The 24,365-nt window shown below is 44.5% G+C and overlaps 1 protein-coding gene across 6 annotated transcripts in view; it reads left to right on the forward strand.

The window, feature by feature from the left end:
* WDR75 (WD repeat domain 75) overlaps positions 1–24,365 on the forward strand; it is a 669,401-nt gene that overhangs the window by 322,747 nt on the left and 322,289 nt on the right. For all 6 annotated transcript variants that reach the window (XR_011022770.1, XM_068244930.1, XM_068244926.1 and 3 more), the window contains one exon: positions 2,351–2,508. Coding sequence is in view for 5 of the 6 variants with exons in the window: in XM_068244930.1 (XP_068101031.1) it covers positions 2,351–2,508 (158 nt within the window). In the remaining variant the exon portion in view is untranslated. The remainder of the gene's footprint in view (positions 1–2,350; positions 2,509–24,365) is intronic.

The following is a 24,365-nucleotide window of genomic DNA, read 5'->3' on the forward strand; positions in this document are numbered from 1 at the left end:
AAACAGGACGCAGGAGAGGAGAAAGACACTGAGGAGTAGACTACATAGAAGGTAAGTATAACTTGTGTATGCTTATGTTGACTTTTAATTTTCAGTTCAGGTTTTCTTTAAACCTCACCAACAACAGTCCAACATACAATAAACTTATCGTATACACCAGGCATGGGCAAACTTGACCCTCCAGCTGTTAAGGAACTGCAAGTCCCACAATGCATTACAGGAGTCTGACAGCCACAGTCTTGACTCATAAAGGCAAATGCATTGTGGGATGTGTAGTTCCGTAACAGCTGGAGGGCCGAGTTGTCCCATGCCTGGTATACACCATTCATATACACACACCATGGATAAATCCCTTGTACAGGGTAAATTCAATCCCTGGAGCTTTAACATCCCCTGTATCATAAAGAAGCAGTGACAATGTTCGGACTGAGCCAACAACACAGCAACAAATTCTACAGGCTGAGGTAAGCATTTTTTCTTACCTTCTTACAATGGGATGCACATTCCCTGTACCAGCCCGGAAAGTTGCAGCTATGTTGTTCCTCCAAAGTGTCCAACCAGAGGTTCTGCTAATCTCTCCAGGGCCCACCCAGGGACGCCAAATTGATATAGTGGGAAACCAGGGCTGTGGAGTCGGTACAAAAATCCACCGACTCAGACTCCTCAGTTTAGGATTCCACCTACTCCGACTCCTCGACTCCTCCTCCTCTAATTTGCATATTACAATCTTGTTGATTGAAAGTATGTAACATGAAATTTGTCTCTTAACTGCAAACGCTTAGGAATTAAAGACAACTGAAGTGAGAAGGATATGGAGATTGCCATATTTATTCCCTATAGTCCTAGACTAAAACTAGTCCTTGGTAAGAGTACTTGTAAAAGGTACAGACCGGAACAAAGAACATCTATCAGGCCCTAGGCAATGTAACTGTGGGTACATGTAAAAGTGATGTGCAGGTACTCTGCAGGGGAATTCTTCCTCTATTACACATTCTTCATGCACAATCTGAACAAGGTTTATGGGTGACAGACAACACCTCTGTGTTCAATGTTCACAACATTCTCAGTGGATTCCCTGCAGCTCTGTGGGGAGTGCATATGTAGAGTATAGTACTACTGTATAACAAAGTAAACCTGAGACAGATGAAATTAAAGTTTTATACATACCTGGGGCTTCCTCCAGCCCCCTACAGGCTAATCAGTCTTTCACTGTCCTCCTCCACCACCTGGATCTTCTGCTATGAGTCCAGGTACTTGAGCCAGACTGGCGTAGTGCGCATGCGCACACTCCGCTACCGGGAGCGTACTACACCTGCGCAGCGCTATCGCGCAGGTGCAGAACGCTCCTGGCTGTGGAAGCGGCATGCTGCCGAACTGTGCTGACTCCCTGAATTACCAGGACTCATAGCAGAAGATTCAGTTGGTGGAGGTGGACAGTAAAGGAGTGATTAGCCTGAAGGTGGCTGCAAGAAGCCCCAGGTATGTATAAAAGTTTTCTTTTCATCCTTCTCAGGTACCCTTTAATTTGTAGTCACCAAACCAAATTTTAACATATCAAATTATTTGATTTCATGAGCAAAGAGAGTGCATACATTTGCAGAAATCAGACTCAACGCAGAATTATTTCCATCTCATTGACCATCTCTATTAGTGACACGGCTACACATCAGGCTTTATACTTACAGCATAGATGTTATTTACTATATATAAGAGATTCCTGTGTACACATCATATATACAGTGACAATCAGATGTGTATATCTGACTTTAAAAATACAGGGACTGCTTTATTGAAGCAGCACAAGTAACTAATTTGGATTGGTTTATTTCATTTTTGTGGACTAAGCTCAGCTATTACGGTATGTATAAATTATTTATTATGACTATTATCTGAGAAATAGAAAATTTTATCATATTTTCTATTTTAATTACAGTTTAAATGTATTAGCAGTCGGAGTCGGTGCATTTTTTTCCGACTCCGACTCCAGGCACCCAAAATTGCCCCGACTCCGAATCAGAGGGAGCGAGGACACGGCAATGCAGGCACAGTGGTTTTCCGACTTTAAAGTCTGAAATTCCAGAAGTGAACCGGAGGCGGGGCCGGAGCATCGATAAGTGGCTGCGCGGGTAAAGGATGTCTGCGGGGGACCATGAGAAGCCACGGGTAAGTTCAACTTATTTTCCCCCGACCCTCCTACAGTATCCCTTTACGGTATCCACTAATTATGTAGTTTATCATGTTGAATATGTGTTTCACAGAATTTAAATAGGTGAACTTTAAATGTCTTCCAATACAAAGTGTTCTGGTTATATAAGATATACTAATTTTATTTTATTTTTCTCCTAAAAAGCTTTGTACTTTGCTCAAGGATCAACATGCCACATGAAACTCAGGTTACTTCCTTGGCCTTTCAGAAGGATGATTCAAAGAAAAACCGGACTCTAGTTACTACAGGAAATGATGGTTTCTTTAAAGTCTGGGTGCTAAGAGACAACTCTGACATATATAGTGAGTATGAAAAAAAAAAGTGTTTTCCTTGCTATTTTTTTTTTTTACTGGTTTAGCTATTTTTCTACACCGTTACATGATAGCATTTTCTTGTTTCTTTGCTCCAATTCAAGCTTTAACTCCTCTTGAGCCTGGAAACATCATTATACCCCGGCATTCATCCCTCAGGTTTTCTCTTACCTGTGCCAGTTATGCATGGTCAGACAACTCTTAAGAACTTGGCTCTAGAGCTAATCTACTTTGTTAGCTAAGAATTACCACCCCACAAAAGTATTTCTCAGCTGGATTGAGTTTGCAACTATGGAAACGGATGGGTTGTTCTTCCTTGTCAAGGCTGCTGGGATAGAACAGCCCACTGAAAACTACATTTTTGTGAGAAACAGAAGCACAGGCTGGTAAAAGACTATAGACCTCATCCGTCTTATCACAGCTGTAATCCCAGCCACGTCTCTGCTTATAATGTAATGTAATTTTTCCAGGACGTCTCCCAGGGCAGCACTCCTCATTGAGACTTGAAACTTCCCCAATTTGGACAGGAAGCTAAAAGATTAAAAAATGTGCATAACAAGCAGGCAGGCAGCATTAGTACCCTGTACTTACATAGAGACCTCAGTTTGTTTTTAGTTTCAAAAGTATTTTATTGAAAAGATTAAATGAATACAAGGTTGCTTTCCAAAAGCCCTTAACATAGGGCATGGTATAATTATAACAATATGGAATGAGAGAACACAGTCCACTTACTGCAAGATCACAATGTATCAGGTACATATTTTGGGTTAACTACAAACAGTCATAAATGATGAGTTTGAAATTTAAAGTCCGGGTTAATGCATTTGGCCGTCAAGGGCAATGTGTAATTTTATTTCAGAAGGAAAGGGCACAGGAACGAAGACCAATCGTATGTGAGCACGAGAGCCAGGGCTGCCAAGTTCTATTGAAGGCATCAGTGGTATCGTTGATAATGGCTAACGTCCGTTCAGAAATCAGGATGTCAGTGATGATGTGATCAGTGAGATCTATTGACAGTATTGGTTTTCTCCACTGTCGCGCAATGTGGAGTCTGGCTGCCTTGGCTATGTGTTGGGAGAGCCTGTGTTGAGGATAGTTCCAACCAGGGGCCTATCCCCCAGAAGTAGGAGCAGGGGGTCCGGAGAGAGAGGTTTTTCAAGTGTCAGTTTGTTTTTCTGTCGCGGACGGGATGCATCGGGGAAACCTCCGCAGGGTTGCCATCAGGGTCAGTTGGCCAAGGGCAGCGCTGTAGAAGGCTCACGCGAAACGGCGGTCAGGGGAGCCGGTTTGGAGTCTGCGCATTGTGGAGGAGGCTTCTCCCTATCAGGCGGCATCTTTATGCGTGCAGTGGCGCGCAACAGGAAGTTCCGGTCCCATACCGGAAATACATCACGCGCTGGCGTCTCGTGTGACCAGAAGGAGGAAGCGCCGATTACAGGGGTAATGCGATGTAGCTGGGATCATCTCGTCAGGTGCAGGTAATTTTTAACTTTATTTAAATGCAGCTGCATTCCATGTTTCGGCTCTCTCTCTGGCAACATGGAGGACGCCGCAGGCCCTACTCTTTTGCAATCTGCTGAGTCTGGCACTGAACCCTCTCTGGTGAGCAGCACAGGGGTGCTCCATTATCAGTTTTATATGCACGTGCATATTAGGTATATATTATGTTCATGAGGATGTTGTGGAACCTGCTTTAATTATGGGCGTATTGTGCTTTACTGCAGCCCAAAAAAGAACAAGTCAAGCTCACAGCATCATTCATCTTCTGCCTCTACCTCTACTGCTAAAGTGGAAAAGAAATGTCCATTATGTAATGCAAAAATGTCCTCTTTAAGTAGAAAATTGTCACCATTGTACTGATAAGATTGTGAAAAATGAATCACCTGTGATATTTAAGGATCTTATGGGGTGGATGAGGTCAGAGATGTCCACAGCTATTAAGGAGATTAACCTCCCTGGCGGTCAATTAAAACTGCCAGGGGGCAGCGCAACACTATTTATTTATTTATTTTTTATCATGTAGTTAGCCTAGCGCTAGCTACATGACAGCCGCTGAGCTGCGGCATCCCCCCACCCCCTTTGATCGCCGCCGGCGATCAGGCCGTCAGGAAATCCTGTTCTGAACGGGATTTCCTTTAGGGCTTCCCCCGGAAGAGATGACATCGTGGTGTCAGAGGGAGTCCCGATTCACCCCTCAGCGCTGCCTGGCACTGATTGGCCAGGCAGCGCACGGGGTCTGGGGGGGGCACCCTCTAACACGGTGGGTAGTTGCGAATCGGTGCGGAACAGCGGCGATGAGGTAGTGCACGCAGCTAGCAAAGTGCTAGCTGCGTGCAATAAAAAAAATGTTTGCAAATCGGCCCAGCAGGGCCTGAAAAAGCCTCCTGCGCGGCATAGCCTGAGCTGAGTTTGGGCTTACCGCCAGGGAGGTTAAGGATTCTGCTGTAGCTTCCTCATCTGCTTCAGTTCCTACTGAAACTCACTCTACAATAACGCTTCCTGAGGATAATATCCCTCCAACTAATTCTCCACCTGTATCGGTAATCCCTACGGGTAGAAGGAGAAGAGAGATTGAAGAATCGGTAGGATCTGATTTATCTGAGGGTGAACTAGAAATATCCTTTGAGGAAATGTCCGAGAATGAGGAGGGTGAAAAAGGTGGAAAGATTCAGAAATTTGCTTTTTCACCAGATCTTGTTAATGATTTATTATCAGCCATGCATAATACTATGGGTATTAAAGCTGAGCAAAAGTCTCTGACTCCGCTGGATCAGATGTATGAGAGCCTTTCTGATCCTCAAACTGCGTTTATCCCTGTCCATTCTTCTCTCAAATCTATGGTTAGGAAGGAATGGGATAATCCGGAAAAACTGGCCTTTGGCCTTGATCTCTTAATAAACGATACCGTTTGAGTGCCGAGTATCAGAAATTTTGGGGTCCTTCTCCTAAGCTTGATCCAGCTTTGTCTAAAGTATCCAGAAATACAGACCAATAGTTTGAGGATTTTGGGCACCTCAAAGATCCTATAAAAAAGACAGTTAATCTTTTAAAGAGGAACTGAACCAAAAAAAGTCACTAAATTGAGCCTCCTCATCCCTTTGAAATGAATGATTAGACACAAAACACTTGAGAAGGGCAATATAAAAGTAGACATATTTGTGCAATACAACTATGAATAAAAGAGAATGGCAGGCTCCATCTTACAACTCTCTCCCTCCATTTTGCAGCTCTCGCTCCATGGGGGGTTCAGAGTCTGATTCTGTGGGAGGTGTTACAGTTGGAGTTAGACATGCCCATTCACGCCCACAGAATGAGATTTGCAGCCCAGTGTCATGAGGTCATCATCAGTCGCCCTGTTACAGGAAAGTGACAGCTGTGGCTTCTGCTGCTGCCCTGCACTGTACTGGCACATGCCTTGATAAAGTATTATTTTTTCTCTAACTATGCCTCCTGCAGTGTGAGATCGTCTGCTTGTCATCCTGTAGCTCTCCCCATTCGTTTTGTGCCAGATCCCATATCATGTCCTGTAGTCATGCAGCTCTCCCCTTTATTACTTCACTCTTGTTAATTTCAGGAAAAAAAATGTTTTTTTGCCAAAAAGCAACCCACAATCTCCCCCTCTTGCTATCAGTTCACATACACACTAATAGAGGTTTGGCGCTTCACAGTGTAAAAAGGACTGTTATATTTTTTTATTGGATATTTGTTTAGTTTTATATAGAGTGAAGCATTAACAGTGAAGCATATATATTCATTCATGTTTTTTCTGGGAAAAACTTGTTCAGTCCTTTTTACACTGTGAAGCGCTTCACTGATATTACTTCACTCTTGCTAATTTCAGAAAAAAACTTTTTTTTTGGCAAAAAGCAACCCTTTTAGATACACAATAGGCTTGATTCACAAAGCCGTGTTAACTGGTTAGCACGGGCGTGCTAAACAGTTAGCATGTGAAGTGCCGCTCGCGGACTTTTGCTCGTGCAAAGTGCCGCGATCGCGCGACTGTAGACATTTGCGCGCGTTAATGTGTACTTTTGCGCGTGCAAAAGTCCGTGTTATCGCGCGCAAATGTCTGCGATCGCACCACTTCACGTTCACAGTTAGCACGGCTTTGTGAATCAAGCCCAATGTCCCCCTCTCGTTATCAGTTCACATACACACTAAGGCCTGGTGCACACCAGAGGAGTTTTTCTGAGCGTTTTGAGTTTTTTTTTTTTTTTTTTTAACCAGAAAGAAGTTTATTCAAACCAAAAAAAACACATATATCGTATAGTGAAAACCAGAGATTACATTTTGGAAAAACAGTCTTTGTATGGGGGTACAAATATGGTAGTATTGGGACAATGCAGTTGCGTAAATAACAAATTGAATTGCATGGAAAGGCATACAGCACTCCAGAGGAGCACATATTACAGAAGAATAATCAAACAGGTTAAAAGTGTAAGAGATGGAACACTCAAAGGAGAACAAACCATTGCTCGTATTGTACCAAATTGTCACTGACTAGGTGCGTTTAGAAACCAACAATTAAGATTAAAAGAGAAATGGCACAAACGAGCTTATATAATATTTAGGCTTATATAGAGGTCACGTATTTGGAGCTCATTCTCTATCTTTCCAGACATCCCAGATTAGGTGGAATTGTTTTATTCTGTCTCTGTGTATAGACCAATTTTTTAAAGGGAAGGCCTTTATCTAGACGCTGAATCCAGCAGGAGAGCTGGGGGGAATTAGGTGACAGCCAATGTAAGGCAATTTCTTGCCGGGCGGCAAATAGTGCCTCTCTCATCAGCATTTTAGTACATGCTCTTATTTCTTCCTCATCTATTACACCCAAGATGCATAGAAGAGGGTTGAGGGTGATTGGGCAGCCCATACGGTCATGTAGAAAGTTTACAATTTGAGTCCAAAAATCTACTACCGGTGGACATTCCCAAATAAGGTGGTAAAATGAAGGAGCACTATACCCGCACTTTGGACAGACGTTTGTTGTTAAAGGGTTGTATTTTATCATTCTACTAGGGGTCAAATAGGCCTGATGAAGTATATAAAGTTGAGTGGCCCGGTCTTTAACATTGAGGGATACTCTCTTAACTGCTTCCAGAGCATCTTCCCACTCCTCTCTGTCTAAAGTCATACCTGTGGCCTCCCATTTTTCTTTAGACCCTGTCTAGGCAGAGCGCTCTATCATTTCTTTATATAGAGTGCCTATTAAGTGTTTCTTAGGCCCATCTGCTATTGTGTCAAGTACTAAGTGTGGGTCAATATGCACAGGGTCCTTCTTAAACTGACTGTAAATGGCGTGCTTCAGTTGCAGAAACCGGAAATAGTAAGGCGAAAGTGCAGGGTATTGGTCCACCAGTTTAGCGAAAGGGATAAGTCTCCAGTGCTCTACTATTTGGCCCAAGTAGATTATACTTATTTTAGCCCATAGGTGAGGTTCCGGTACAGAGGCAAATTCCTTCAGGTGTTGGTTGTGCCAAAGGGGCGTGTGTGCGTCGAAGCTAAAGGATTTATATAGGCCTCCGACACGGCGCCAAATCATTAATGCCTGCGTAAGAATTGTGTTAGGCATCTTACTAGCAGGTATCTCCTCTCTGAGGAGATCATGAGCAACACATTCTTTGAACAGATCAGAGCTATATCCTAATGCTTCAGGGTTATTGAAGTTTCCAGTGGAGAACCAGGATGAGATGTGTTGCAGCTGGGATGCTAAGTAATAATGCTGCAAGGAGGGCAGTGCCAGACCACCCTGTCCGTTTGGATTTATAAGTAAAGTGTACTTAATTTTGGCCCGTTTGTAGTTCCAAATGAAAGAAATTATTACAGTTCTAAGCCGTTTAAAAAAGGACATGGGAATATATACCGGCGAATGATGTAGAACATATAACACCTTTGGTAAAAGTATCATTTTGACCAAGTTAACGCGGCCTACGACCGTCAAGTATAATTTGGACCAGGCCCTGCACTTTGCCTGTATAAAAGGTATAAGTGGATAGACCTCAGCTTGTAAATATAACCTAGGGTCTGACTGGATCTGAACACCAAGGTATTTGAAGGACTGAACGGCGAGCAGCGAGAGGTCCGACAACTGGGGCGTAGCTGAAGGGGAATCTATGTGTAAGAGTACTGACTTGATCTTATTCAGTTGAAGTCCTGAGTAATACCCGGATTCTGTAATGGTGTCTAGAGCGTTGTGCAGTGATTCAGCAGGGTCTGCTAAGTAAAGGATGGTATCATCCGCATAGAGGCTGATTTTCTCTTCTGTGTGCGGTGTACAGAAGCCATGTATTGAAGGGTGTGCTCTTATGCGACAGGCGAGGGGTTCCACTGCTAAAGCATATAACAGGGGGGAGAGCGGGCAGCCCTGTCTAGTGCCTCTGCCTAGAGGAAAAGATTCGACGATCCATCCATTCGTGCAAACCCTTGCCTTGGGGAGATGGTAAAGAATTTGGACCCACTTGCAAAAAGGGTCTCCAAAGCCAAACCTGGCAAGGACCGCATTAAGATACGGCCACTCGACAGTGTCGAAGGCTTTTGCCATATCGAGGGAAGCTACAACTCTTCTCCCCATATTGGTGTGTTTAGCTTGGATGTTTATCATTAAGCGGCGGATATTCATAGCAGTATTTTTCCCAGGCATGAAGCCCGTTTGATCGGGGTGTACCAGTGAAAGAATAACTGTATTGAGTCTGTTGGCGAGCAGTTTGGCTAATATTTTAATATCCGCAGTCAAAAGAGAGATCGGACGGTACGAGTCGCATAACAACGGGTCCTTGCCAGGTTTAGGGAGTATAATAATTAACGCCTCCATCATTGATGATGGTAGCGCGCCCGTTTCAAATGCGGAATTGTACGTTTCTAAAAGGAGGGGTGTAATGTTATCCATATATTTTTTGTAGACTTCAATGGGGAGACCATCCAGACCAGATGCTTTTTTAGATGGGAAACCAGCAATGGCCATGCAGATCTCATCTAGTGTAATAGGGGCGTCTAAGGCATTAGCTTGGTCAGGAGTGAGCCTAGGTAATGTAATTTCCGATAGAAAGATCTCCGAGTCTGACTGATTTGCAGTGGTATGGCTAGTATACAAGGTTGAATAATATTCATAAAAAGTTTTGTTTATATCTTCACAACCTGTTACTTGAATACCATTCGGGTCTTTTATGTGCGTAATTACAGGTGGGGAGGTGTATGTTTTGCTTATTTTGGCAAGGAGTGTGCCCGCCTTCTCCCCCTGCTCGTAGAAATTTTGCTTGTTGAAGAACAATTTGCTTTGAGTAATCTCCTCTATTAACTGTTTATGTTTTCTCTCAGCTGAGAGGCTCAGGCTCAGGCTGAAATCGATTCACAATCTGTTTGCAGTAAAGGCAGCCATACGATCCCTCACTGAAACAGATTCGATCAGATAGGGATCTGTCAGCTGGTCGATCTAATGGCACATCGACCAGTGTATGGCCACCTTTATTGTACTTTATGAAGTTGTATTAGAGACAGGTATATGACAGGAGTAAAGGGATAAGAAAGCAAAGTGAGGAGGATGGTGCAGGAAAATAGGGGGCAAAGAGCAAAAGCGTAAGTATAGAGCTAAGTAAATCCTAGAATCTAACCCATAGTCTTTATGTGCCAAAGTCCTCACATGTAGCGCCTTCAAGTCTTTGCAAACATAGCGATCTGTAGCCAGTGATGCAGTTAATAATTCGCCTGATTAGTAGCGATCAGACACATCAGGCCCAGCTGAGGTGGATTGCAAGATGTGCTGTATGGTATGTGCTAGGGAAGGAAGGGTAAATAGAAGCTAATTCCTTGCCTGCTGTATTCCTGCTGACTTCAGAAATCCGATAACGCTGGAGGCTCCGGCTGTTGTGTCTGCATGCATAATGTCCAATTCTAAGCAGCAATAAACGTCCAGTGATTACTCATCCTTGTCGCCCTCCTGCCGAGATGGAGATTTACGAGCTTTTGAACGCGCTTCCAGCCAGCTCACCACAGCTTCGGGTTTAGTGAAGAAGTGTGTTTGGTCTTCAGCAATTACCCTAAGTTTGGAGGGGTAGAGCATAGCGTAGGTAAAACCAGCATCTTTAAGTTTCTTTTTAGCATGAAAGAAGGTTGCACGTTGTTTCTGCAGATCTATGGAGAAATCCGGATAAAATGACAACCTGGCATTTTCATACTTTACTTCTACCATTGCTCTGGCAGCCCTCAGTACCACATCTCTGTCCCTGTAGTTCAGGAGCTTTAGTATGAATGTTCGTGGAGCGGCTCTAGGGATTGAGATTTTAGGAGAGACCCTGTGTGCCCTTTCTACTATGAAGGCTGTGGAGAACGTGGCTCTGTCAAATAACTGTATTAGTAGCTTCTCAGCAAAGTTCTCGGGTGAAGAACCCTCCGCCTTCTCAGGTAAGCCCACTATACGAATATTTGACCGGCGGTTACGGTTTTCCAAGTCCTCATGCCGATCCTTAAGTGATCTCACCTCGTGCTGGGTCTGCGCAGTGTCTTTTTTCAAAGGCCCCATCTGATCCTCCAACCGGCTTATGTGGCCCTCAGTTTCTGTGACTCTGCCCCGGAGAGACTGCATGTCTGCCCGGAGGAGGGAGACATCTGATCTCACCTCCTCAAGTTTAGTCGTGATGCTGGTAAGGGTTTGCTGACAGGCAGATATCCCTTGCATAATCTGCTTGAGTGTTGGAGGTGCTGTCTTATCTTCTGAGGGGTCGTCGCCATCTTGTTCTTCCTCGTGGCGAAACTTGCGGAGCTTAGCCGCAGCTTCCGAACCCTTCTGGTCATAGTGAGTGGATCTAAACTGATCACAAGAGCTCACGGAGCTGAGCCGAACCGGTCCAGATGATAATTAACCCGGATTACTGCGGTAGGATAGAATAGTTCGGATGTAGGAGCGGGAGCTGATCTCTAGCACGTCCTCACCCCATGAGCCTCCGGCCACCGCGTTTTGAGTTTTTAAATCTGCTGCTAATGTTATCCTATGTGTCTGTGCACACTGGAGCAATGAGGTTTTGTAAAAAACCCCATAGCATTACATTGGGAAGAGCTTTTAGAGGTTTCAAAAGCTCTTCCCAATGTAATGCTATGGGTTTGCACAGACACATAGGATAACATTAGCAGCAGATTTTAAAACTCAATACGCTCAGAAAAACTCCTCTGGTGTGCACCAGGCCTTAGAGAGGTTTGGTGCTTCACAGTGTAAGTAGGACTGTTATGTTTTTAGTGGACATTTGTTTAGTTGTATATAGAGTGAAGCATTAACAGTGAAGCATATATATGTATTCATGTTTTTTCAGGGAAAAACTTGTTTAGTCCTTTTTACACTGTGAAGCACTATAAGCGGTTTTATGAGCCCTTTTTAGCCATCATGGCTCCCATTGACTTACATTAAAATCGCGATCACGGTAAAATCTCTCAGAAAAGCGCTAATAGTGTGTCTGAGCCCTTTGGCAGAGAAGGGGAGAAATGGTGAGGAGAGAAAAGCTTAAAGAGAAGGAAAAAGATAGTTAAGTGACAAGACAATATGCTCTGTACAGCACTGCGAAAGATGGTGCTATATAAATCCTATATAATAATAGGCAACTGTCCCTGCATACAGCAGGTGTAGCTGGGTCCGTGCTTTTTGCTACTGCGCATGTGCGCAGCACGGACCCAGCCTCACAGAGACAGAAGGACGGGGCCAGGGAGCTGAGCGGATGGCCGGATGAGCGGGCGACAGGCGCGTGTGGCCAGGTAAGCGGGCGGTGGACACACGCAGCGAAAAACAGACCTAGAGCCCGTTTTTAAACCAAGAGTACTTCTGAGCATTTTTCAAATCGACAGTGATTTGAAAAGCGCTTGGCCAATGTTACCCTATGACTGTGTTCTCACAGCAGCGTAGTGATTTTTTCAAAAACGCAAATACACTGCATGTAGCATTTTTTGGAGCGATTCATTCAAAATCGCTCTAAAAATCGCTTCACAAAATTGCACTCACAAATTGCTAGCGATTGCTATAGTGATTTTGGCGTGCTCTAGTCCAGAAAGAAGAGGTATAGGGAGAAATTGAGAATAGCCTGAGATGGAGCAGAGATCTTATCTGTATTGCAGACCCACATCACACAGAGGCTACTTGCCTGTAACAGGATTCCTGTCACTGCCAGTCTCTCATACAAGTCAGAAAGCAGCCCTGGAGTCTAGGGACTGTCAAAAACTTTTCAATTTGTTTAACACCTTATCCAAACATGCAGTCATTATAACAATGGGGAGAGACCAGACAGATTTTTGCCCATGGACCCTCCATGCACAACTCTGCATCATGATGCCCTCTAATTGCACTTTTATCAGCTAGCCCAGTGTTTCCCATTGCCTTACAACAAAGTTAAGTTTCTACAGTCCCTAAGCTGGCTGTCAGGATTCTCTTTTCACAGGGCCTCCTGATGACTCACTGTGTCAACAAACAAAGCTGCAGGGGATTTGCATAAGCAGGAGAAAGTCTCCCATTGATCTCTTTTCACATATTTTTGTACATATAGGGCTTGATTCACAAAGCGGTGCTAACATACTTAGCACGTCTAAAGTCTTTAGACGCGCTAACCAGGGTGCTAAGTAGGTTAGCACCGGATTTCTCAATCAGATCACGCGCTAACTTTGCGCACAACGTTTTACGCGCGCTAAGTCCCATAGGCTTTAATGGGCACTTCGCGCGGTGCGCTCTGTGCAGTGCGCGCGTAAAGTTTTACGCGCATAAAGTTTTGCGCGCGGAAAGTTTTATGCGCAAAAAGCTTGTTTAGACGTGCTAAGGGTGTTTTCACAGGCGTGCTAACAGTTAGCACCGCTTTGTGAATCAAGCCCATAGTGTACTGTTTTTGCCTGCAATTTTTAACATGGATTGCAATGCTCTGTTTTCATATTCTGAGTTCAGTTCCTCTTTAAAGATACTGTTATTCAACCAGCAAAGTTTTTTTTTTTTTTTGCCTGCTAACCATTTCTTCACCACTTTTTCTGTGTTTTGAATAATTGTTATGCTGAAATGTCCACTGAGGCCCAAGGCCAAGTTTCTCTGCAGATTTCCTGATGTTGTCCTTGAGAATCCTCATGTATTTTTCTTTTTTCATAGTGCCGTATACTGTTATTAGGTACTTTGGTCCATTGGCTGATAAACGCTCCCCAATGGACAGTGAGAGTGGGGATGGTGTTCTTTGGGTTTAAGGCTTTTCCTTTTTTATGCCAAATGAAGGAATCTTCATTGTGACCAAACCATTACATTTTTGTTTCACAGAAGACCACAAGTCTTCTTTTTTGTCCAGATGAGCATTTGCAAAGGCCAACTGGGCTTTTGTGTGCCTTATCTGGAGAAGTGCCAACCTCCTTGGTCTGCATCTGTGGAACCCAGCAGTGTTCAGTGTCCGTTGTATTGTCTGCCTTGAGACATTGCCACCAGCAGAGCCCAGAAACCCCAGGATAGCCTTGTTGGTGATCCTTATATTCTTTTTCACCTCTCTCACTATCCTCCTGGCCAGCACAGGTGTCACTTTTGACTTCCGACCACGTCCTCTGAGATTTTCCACAGTGCAGAACATCTTGCAATTTTTTATAATACTTTGCATCGTAGCCACTGAAACTTGAAAACATTTAGAAAAAGCCTTGTCGCCCTTTCCTGACTTGTGAGCAGCTACAATGCGCAGGCACTGGTGCTCACTGAGCTCCTTTGTTTTAGCCATGACTGTCCGCAAACCAATTGCAGAGAGCTGCTGTTTTTCACTTGTTGAGATGATTAAAACAGCTCTCACCAATTAATCAGGGTAATTAGGATGCTTTAGAACAGCTTGGACAATTCGTAATGGTATAGAACTTTGGATTTTCCCACAGACTGTGACAGCTTGTGAAGGGTATGAATAATTTTGGGCTGGACACTTTTCGCTCAAATGTAAATAAAAGATCCCGATAAAAATGAGATATAAGGGGCGTGGCCAAGATGGCGTGCTGAGTAGACGTCTCTTCTCAGAGCTCCGCTACCCAGCTTCTCCAATCCACTGACATCGACTTGCTAATAACATAGTTACTACAATTATAACTGCACTGCTTGTACTGCTGATTCACCCTGGAGGACTGGTGTCTCCCTCCCGCAGCATCGGCGGAGGAAAACGGAGAGACCTCACCCGACCGCTCACACTCCCCGCGCCCGGCTCGCTCCCAAAAATCTGCCCGGCGTTATACCCCCTACGAAGACATGGGAGGAAGGGGAAAGAGGGACAAAGGAGAGAATAATCCTTCAGCGGATAACCCAAAAGCGTCAAGCTCTAACTCCAAAGAGGCTGATAGCAACAAACCGGACAAGGAGAAAGACATGGCGGCGGACCACGTGGAGATCACCCTCTCTTCACCAAGCTCGGCCGAGCTCTTGGAGGCAATTAAAGCTTGCCAAACTATCCTGACCACCAAAATGGACCACATGGAGGCTAAATTTGGTCTCCTCCGCCAAGATTTAGCTGCAATCAGAGACCGTACAGGAGATCTGGAACGCCGCACCTCAGATGCAGAGGACACCATCAGAAGACATGACGCTGACATACCTCAAATCAACAGAAGAATCTCCCAGCTTGAAGCCCGTGCAAACGATGCCGAAAATCGAAATAGGCGTAACAATCTGCGTTTGCTGGGCCTGCCAGAAGGAGATGAAAGCCAAGACGTTGCAGCCTATATGGAGGACCTTCTCAAGGAACTCCTGCCCGATGCCAAGTTCTCCTCTCAGTTCGCAGTGGAGAGAGCGCACAGGATCCCGACACGTAAAATCCCTCCCGGGGCCTACCCAAGGCCGCTTATCTTCCGCATGCTCAATTATAGAGATCGTGACGAAATCCTAGCAGCAGCCAGAAAGGTGGAGGATCTTAAACTGGGGAACGCACGTCTGATGTTATTTCCAGACTACACGACGGAGACACAAAAGCTCAGGAAGAACTTCCAGAATGTCAAGGCAAAGCTGAGAGAGCGTCAGATAAAATACGCCATGCTCTTCCCCGCTAAGCTGCGGATCCAAGACGGGGAATCCACCATCTTTTTTGAGACTCCAGAAGCTGCCACTACCTGGTTAGAAGCTTGACCACCACAGCATGCAGATAAGTAGATACACTTGGGGGTTCTCTTTGGCCAACTGCAGTATTTTCAACTACCCGGGTCACAATAGCGGTACATGTCATCTCCCCCTTGATACTCTAGCTCCGCATAATAGGGCTCCCTAGGACCAGGGCATACAGCACGTACGGCCCCAATACTAGCCTTGGGGGGTCTCTCCCTTCGAGGTGCTCACTGCAGCTCCTTATGTACAGTCCTATATCCTAAAACCTGACACTGCCAATCCGTATAGACCCTTCGTTGCGCTGGACTGCCAAAGCTCCTCTAAAACTTACTACAAGCTCGGAGCACTGTTATCTGCTTCATACACGCTGATTACCTCAAAACACCTGATACCTGTTAAGATTATAAGCTCATGTTGGGAGTAGACCGAGCTAAGCAACGAACTGTCTGGGAAGCAATCTTATTTTTATTTACTAATAACACTATACTTACGAACTACTACCCTATACCTGAAGCACAAGGGAACGATTGGTGTTATACGTATGATGTGGACACTTTTGCAGGACTCGCGCAGCGCTACACCGGCGGACACTGGCGGGAAAGCTCCTTGTTCATATTTTGCGCCTCCCCTACTTTTTGAATTTTAGGCGCCAATGTTCTTTGCCAGGGAGACTGTTACTGTTGCGCTCATGGGTCTGATGCCTGGGTCTGCGCTTGGCGCGCGGTTGGCCAGATATTTACCTCCACTGTTCCAAACTTTTACGGTTAATGAGGTTTAAATGCTGTTCTGATTAACTGTCTCCGCAGTTGTAGATGCATAGAGAAATGTGGTTTACATATCCGTTTATATGTTTCTAAAGTTAATTCTTGTTTATCAATCTACTGATCTAGTATAAAGATGCATTAGATAACTATCAATCCAGTACTAAAAGCAGATAATATAAACCTAGATTATCAATCCATTTATTTTCCCTTCCCTCTTTTCTTCCCCCCCCCCCCCACCTCTCCCCCCCCCTGCAAATAATCCGCCCTCTAGAACTAACTTGATCAATCTTATGGTACCTAGCCCCATAGGTCTATGGTGAACACAAAACATCTAACTGCAAATATACATGATTCCTCATCTCCTCTGGCGGACCTGTAACGTACTGGTTAATATGCACTCCCTCCGGGATAATGCACACTCTGAGATGGGACTTTTAATGTCAAATGTACTAGAACAGTGCTACTGTGACCTGCTGAATCGGGAACAATGTTACAGATTATCGCTTCTGCTGCGGAGCCCCCACTAGATGGTGCTATTGTACCACTATCAGTCCTTCCACATTAATAGGTGGCAGGAGATTAGCAGCGGCCCGACCCTGTGTTCCGGCCCTTTATATCTGAAGGAACTATATTCAGGCTAGTTCACTACTTAGGTTATTAACCACTGCTGTGCCTCCCAGGCCCACGGTGCTGCTGTACTGGGGGGGGGGGGGGGGAGTTTCCTTGGTTCTGATCTGCGGGACAGCTGATGTTTCCTGCCTTCCCCTGAGAGATATTCTTAGTTTTATTACACAATACTCCTATTTGCTAATTTGACAAATGGGGTTTCCGCAGGAGTTGGCGGAAGCCCGTATCAACTAATATTATTATACTGCGCATTAGTAATCAACTTAGGGGTGCTGTGCACAAACCTGATCACACACTGCAACATAACTCCTTGAGTTCAAAAGATAGTACACGAGTTGTGACTACACCAGACGATCGGCTTGCTGTCCCGCGGTTCAGTAACCCCCCCCCCCCTTTTATGCATACATATTTGGCTGATGGTTGGTTTACCTCTGATGGTATGACTGGAACTGCATCTCAACATCCTCTTACTTTTTGAGTGCTACCAGTCACTATGTGTACCTTATTTATATAAAACCAAGAATACAGGGAGGTACGATATCTATGCCGCTTTCTGGGCCCATTCGTGTGCGGGTTACTTCCTCTTCTAGGGTGCCTGCGCAGGAATCGGCCAGGAAAGTACTTTTATTTATACTGTGTATATTTCAAACTGCTCTAAGTATTATATACTATTAGGTATCTGTGGGTCCTTTTTGATGGTCTTAAGCCCCCACACATGTGGATCCTCAGAGTGAGAGTTTTTGGAGGCGGATCCGCAGACCCTCTCCCACCCTATCACCCCCCCTCCCCCCCACACACACACACACCTTCCTCTCCCTTCTTCCCTATTCGCAAGTCGTACCCCCAGAATAACAACTGGGTGCAGCTGGGTAGCGGACCTCTACCTTGGCCCACTACCGCCCCCCCCCCCCCCCCCCTGAGTGTTTTTTTACATATTTAATTTAATTTTTTTTGTGTTTGATCCAGTCCGATTTTGGGACTGAAGGCTCTTTAATATACAGTTACGTTTCGGGATCCAAGACGTCCGGATGTTGGGGTTTTCTATCCAGGATGTAGGGTGGAGGTTTGTAAGGGTTTGTTACTGTATTTCAATTGTACTATGCATTGTTCCTCTTAGTTTCTCTCTCTCTCTTCTTGCCTGCCTGCCCCCGCCCCGGGCCCCCTCCCCGCTACAAGGCCTAGCTACTCTTATTATACTATATTATCAATATATTTAGCAAAAATGTCGACAGTCAAACTTCTTGGAATGTTGGAATGTTAGAGGTCTAGGCTCAAAAATCAAGAGAACACTAGTTACCAATTTCCTGAAACAACACTCGCCTCACATATGTTTTTTACAAGAAACACACCTTACAGGAGGTAAGTTTCTAGCAATAAAAAAGCCCTGGATTGCACATGCATACCACGCTACATACTCATCCTACTCAAGAGGAGTCTCAATACTCATTAGCAAGACCTTACCCTTTCAGTTACACGAAATTAAGATTGACCCTGGCGGTAGATACATAATTTTAAATGCTACGGTAGATCAAGTACAATTAACACTAGTAAATGTTTACTTACCGCCTCCTGCAGATATTTCCATACTCGACAAGATAATTACTATTACGGCACTGATGCCCTCTCAAAAGATAATTATTTGTGGCGACCTAAATCTCATTCATGACCCCCTCATGGATAGATTTAAGCCCTCTAGCAAAGACTCATTAATATTTAGACATTGGCTAGAAGCATACAACCTCTCAGATGTTTGGAGATGGAAACATCCCAGCACCAAAGCATATTCCTGCCATTCGACCTCTCATGGCAATCTTTCAGGAATTGATTTGGCCCTTGCTTCCAACGAAATGTTACCCCTGGTTAAAACGTCTCAATTCCTGCCTAGAGGAATTTCAGATCATGCGCCCTTAGAACTGCTGTTTCAAGGGAATGTAAAAAGAGGGGATAAAGTGTGGAGGTTGTCTCCCTATTGGATAGCTGACCCTACGATAGACGACATTATAAAAAGACAAATTAGGTTATATTGGGAAGAAAATAATAACTCCACCTCCCCCCAAATGGTATGGGATGCCAATAAAGCTGTATTAAGAGGGCAATATGCAGGAGCTATAAAACTTGCTAGAGAACAGGTACATGCGTCGGTGCGATGGAGGGAAAAAATTGCATCAGATTTAGAAATAGATTTTATTAGTACTAAAGATAATGACACGTATAAAAAATGGCAGTTGGCATTACAAACACTTGAATTATATAGATTAGATACCACAAAAAAGAGCCTACTGGACCAAAAGCAAAAAATCTTTGAACATGGGGATCGAGCTGGGAAAATCCTTGCCTGGCTCTCTAGAGATGATAGGAATTCGATTACAATCCCACAAATAAGCTCTGACACTCATATTATTACCTCCGACCCTGTTGAAATTAACAATACTTTCCACCAGTTCTACTCTAACTTATACACTAGCCGACTACAAAAATCAGTCACAGACTTAGAATTATATCTTGAGTCAATAGTCTTACCTACACTGTCTATAGAGGAAGCTGAGGCACTCGACGCTCCAATCGCCCTTGACGAGGTAATAGATGCCGTTGCTAGTATGCAGACGGGCAAGACCCCAGGTCTAGACGGATTTCCTGCAGACTACTATAAAAAATACTCCAACCTAATAGCCCCTAAATTAAAATCTACTCTCCAACGGTCTTTTGATACGGGCTCCTTACCACCCTCAATGGCTGAAGCTTTAATAATAGTAATCCCCAAGCCAGGCAGAGACCCCACTCAATGCTCCTCATACAGACCAATTTCCCTCTTGAACGCTGACGCAAAGATACTAGCTAAAATATTAGCCACCAGATTAAATAGACATATCCTTAGGCTGATACATCATGACCAGTCAGGCTTTATGCCTGGTAAAGGCACTGATATTAATATTCGTAGGTTGTTGACCAATATTGCCGCCTCCCATTCTAACGTGGGTCAGAGAGCAATAGCGGCATTGGACGCTGAAAAAGCGTTCGATTCAGTTGAATGGGATTATTTGTGGGCGGTGCTCCGCAAATTTGGGTTCAGTAACAATTTTGTCAAGTGGGTTCAACTACTTTATAATTCTCCCAAAGCCAAAATTAAAACTGGAAACATAGTCTCACAGTTCTTTTGCTTGCGGAGGGGTACCAGACAGGGCTGCCCCCTGTCGCCGGGTTTGTTTGCATTGGCTATGGAGCCCATTGCTGCCAAAATCAGACAATGCAACTCTGTGAAGGGCTTAATGATTGGCAACTTACATGAAAAAATATCCCTCTACGCAGACGATGTACTCCTCTACTTAAACGACCCGTCTTCCTCCTTAGACGCAGCTCTACATCTTTTTGAGGAATTTGGAGCTATGTCAGGTATTAAGATTAATTGGGACAAATCACTTTTGTTCCCTATAGACATCAAGCCCGGTATAATACCTCGGTTAAACTCCCCGCTTCTAATAGTTAATCAATTTAAATACCTGGGAATTCAAGTGACCAGAGACCTTACTACATACCAGAATCTCAATATAGATCCGGTCATCCACCAGCTTGAATCCAGGTGTGCAATTTGGAATAAACTTCCACTTTCCTTGATAGGGAGGATTAACTTAATAAAAATGATCTTTTTACCTAAGTTTATATACGTTTTTCGCCAATGCCCTGTCTGGCTCCCCTCTGCTCTCTTTAAGAAAATCAATAAGATTATACTTACCTTTATCTGGGCGGGAAAACAACCACGAATAGCTTTAGATGTGCTACAGCTCCCTAAATCCAGAGGTGGATTAGCTCTCCCAAATTTTCAAAAATATTATTGGGCTTCCCTTCTTGTAACCATTAGATGGTGGTTCTCGCAAGAAGACACAAACCCAGCAGTGAATGTAGAGGCGGCAATCTTGGGCTCCTACGAGCAACTTACAAACTTACCTTACAGAGGCCCCAAAGCCAACCCCCAAACTACTCTTGCTATGACAACCACATGGAAAGCCTGGAAAACGGCCAGAGCTCCTTTTTTAGATTCTGATTCCATCTCTCCTTACACGCCACTGTGGGGCAACCCCTCCCTTCAGCACTTCACCACTATTCCCGATCCCATCATATGGGCGAGACATGGTATCAAAAACATCTCCCACATACAACATGATAAAACTATTCATACCTTTAACACACTTAAGATCCAATGCGACCTCCCAAACAAATACCTATTCAGATACCTACAACTTCATCATGCCTATAGGTCTCAGTTTGGCTCTCAACCTCCTGACTTGCAAACAGATAGGTTAGAAAAGCTTCTTTTGATCAAAGACCTTCCCAAGACCCTTTCTGCTATTTACTCTGAATTGACCAACACTAAAAACTCTAGATTAGAAAAATGTTATAGTAAATGGAAGGCAGATATCCCCTCTCTAAACGACAAGGAATGGGAAATAATACTAGACGATTTCCCTTCGACAGTAATATCAGCAAACGACCAACTTATTCAAATCAAATTTCTGCACAGAATATACCTCACCCCTGCGAGACTAAACAGAATGAACCCCACCCACTCGGATAGATGTTGGAGATGCTTGGTTCATAGAGGAGATTTTCTCCACATGTTTTGGACATGCCCGGTAATTATCCCCTTCTGGAAAAGTACACTTCTAATTATTAATACCTTATTAGAAATGGCCTTTCCTTTGGATATAGGTTTAATGCTTCTTGGTAAAATAGAAACGGAAAATATATCTAAGCATAAACAGATATTACTCAAAATATTATGCTTTCAAGCAAGGAAAGAGATCTTAAAATGTTGGAAACAAACCTCTATCCCAACAGTTGGTACCTGGGCCAAATCAATCAATAATGTCTTACCATTATATAGAACCACATACCTAAACAGGAAATCGCCCAAAAAATTTAATAAAGTATGGGGTATTTGGGAAAACAAAATCCTAGATCCTACTAATGAAAAATGTATTCCTATCATTGACTGATTGACACTTGGCTGGCCGGTGGTGGGGTGGGTGCTGGGCTGGGCGCGGGTAGGCAAACCTTTTCTTTTTCTTCTTTCCTGCTTCTTTCTCTCATGGGCCAGTTACCTACGGTACCTCCCTAACTAGGGCCCTTTCCTTACCTTTGTTTCATCCCCTCAGTGTGGGTTGGTCCTTCTGCCTCATAAATAATTACTCCTGCACGGTCTCACTAGGCCCTAAGGGTCATACCTACCATTGTTCAATTATCCTGATAGATTGTCTGGTGGGACTGTGAATATGTTTCTGATACTGTGACCTATGCTGTGGAGGACACTGTACTTGCATTGTCTTGCTCTTTTTCTCTGGTTGTGTAATGTTAAAAAACAATAAAAATTTAACTGTAAAAAAAAAAAATGAGATATAAAAATGGAGTATATTGTCACGTGCCCAGATCTGCTCTGATCGGGAGAGACAAGATCTCAGTTTTCTACCCGGGTCAGCCTAGGGTCTGCAACCGTTGTGGGGGGAGGGGACACTACAGCTATGGCTGTAAGCAGCCCCGGTGTGGTCTTTGCCAGGAGTTTGGGCATGACGCGAAGGATTGTAAAAACATTAAATGTAATTTGTGCCACAGCTTTGGCCATCCATACAGTGTGTGCCCAAACTCCTGGGAAAACCTGCCTGCCGCAGTGAAGGAGGCCTTGTTGGTAAAGATGGAAGAGGAGGGAGTACAGTCGTATGCCCTTAACCTTCCCATTGTGCAGTCCTCTCAGTCTGTCTCCCCTGTCACCCTTCCCGATGTGTCAAATCCTGTGTCTGAACCTATTGTAAACCCAACGACTGTGCTCCCCCTGAAACGGCGTCTGCTGATGGGGCCTCCGAGGAACTGTGGCATACGGTGAAGAGGGCCAGGGGGAGAGGTCGTGCTGGGAATGTGAGGAGGGGAGCGGGCACTCCCTCCCAGAATTTGTCCGAGGCTGAAGGCCCAAAAAGGAAAGCCACTGATATCCCTCATCCTGGGTCTCACATGGGTCCCAGGGTAAAGGGACCTAAGAAAAATTCATCTCACAGAGATGGTGAGGGGCCATTGCCCCAATCAACTCCGAAACTTGGGCCTAGTTCCAAAACTTCTTCCCCTTCTTCAACTGATCCCCCTGAAACCTCTCCCTTACCTCCCCCTCCTGTTAACCCTTCCCATCCTGTTCCACCCCCCGTCCCTCCTGATGAACTTTCCGTCCCCGGTCCTTTGTCAGATCCCCCTGGTCCAATATCACCTTCTGAAACATCTGCGGTTCCTCCCTTAACAGAGAGAGAGCCGTTGATGTCTGTCGAGTGGGAAGATTTACCGGCAGATGAACTATTTAATTTGGAAAACAGACTTAAGTATGTAAAAAATCATAAACCGAAAACCTTGAAGGAAAGACGGTTGCAAAAACAGTATGAGACCGCTGTTAAAAGACAAGGCATTCATTTGTCTGATTCAATGCTTTGAATAGTTAACAAGCAGATCCGCCCTCTGAGGAGGGTATGGACACATCAGATTCTGGGCAGAAGAATACATCCTAATGTTGTCACTGTCTTGCGTTTTTCTATTTTTTTTTTTGTCCTTAGTGAAGTAAGTTGGAGGGATTCTACCTTAAACACTCAAATGGCTCTTTCCCCACCATTGAAACTGGCAACCATTAATGTTTCCAGTATAAAATCAGTAAGAGCTCGTAAACTAGCCTTATTTTTTCTCAGTGAGTTTGATGCTGACATTTTGTTTTTGCAGGAGACTAGGCTCACCTCTTTGGCCGATATCCATCTGGCCAAGAGGGACTGGAGGTCCGGTCCGAGTTTTTGGTCTCTTGCGGCTGAGCCTTACAGTGGTGTGGCGGTGCTTTTTACTGGTATGGTAACTTGCCGGCGAGTGGTTGAGGTGGAGATGGGGAGATGTCTGGTCCTAGACGTCGCTGTGAGGGGGCAAGACCTCAGATTAATTAATATCTATGCACCCCAGTCGGCCTGGGAGAGGAAGTGCCTCTTTTCAGCGATCAGGCCTTTCCTTTTTACGACCCAGCCGGTAGTGTTTGGTGGTGATTTCAACACCATTGTTAGGGTTATGGACAGGAGTGGTACCAACACTCAGCTGGGTTCTGACAGCAAATTTCTTAATAGGATAGTTAGTGAGGCTGGTCTGGTGGATGTTCACGTTCGACATTCACCAGGCCTCACTGGGTACACCTTTCGTAGATTAGATAGTCAGAGTAGGATAGACAGGTTCTTTGTTACAGAGCGTTTCACTGCCACGGCCCCTAGGGTACAGGCAGTGGAATTCTCGGATCACTGTATTCTATCGGTGGACCTGAATGTTTCAGATGCTGCTCCCAGAGGTAGGGGTATCTGGAGACTAAATTCGTCTATGCTACTGGAAGAGAGTGTAAGACA

This window comes from Hyperolius riggenbachi, chromosome 7, assembly GCF_040937935.1.
Source record: "Hyperolius riggenbachi isolate aHypRig1 chromosome 7, aHypRig1.pri, whole genome shotgun sequence".
Classification (NCBI taxonomy): Eukaryota; Metazoa; Chordata; class Amphibia; order Anura; family Hyperoliidae; genus Hyperolius; species Hyperolius riggenbachi.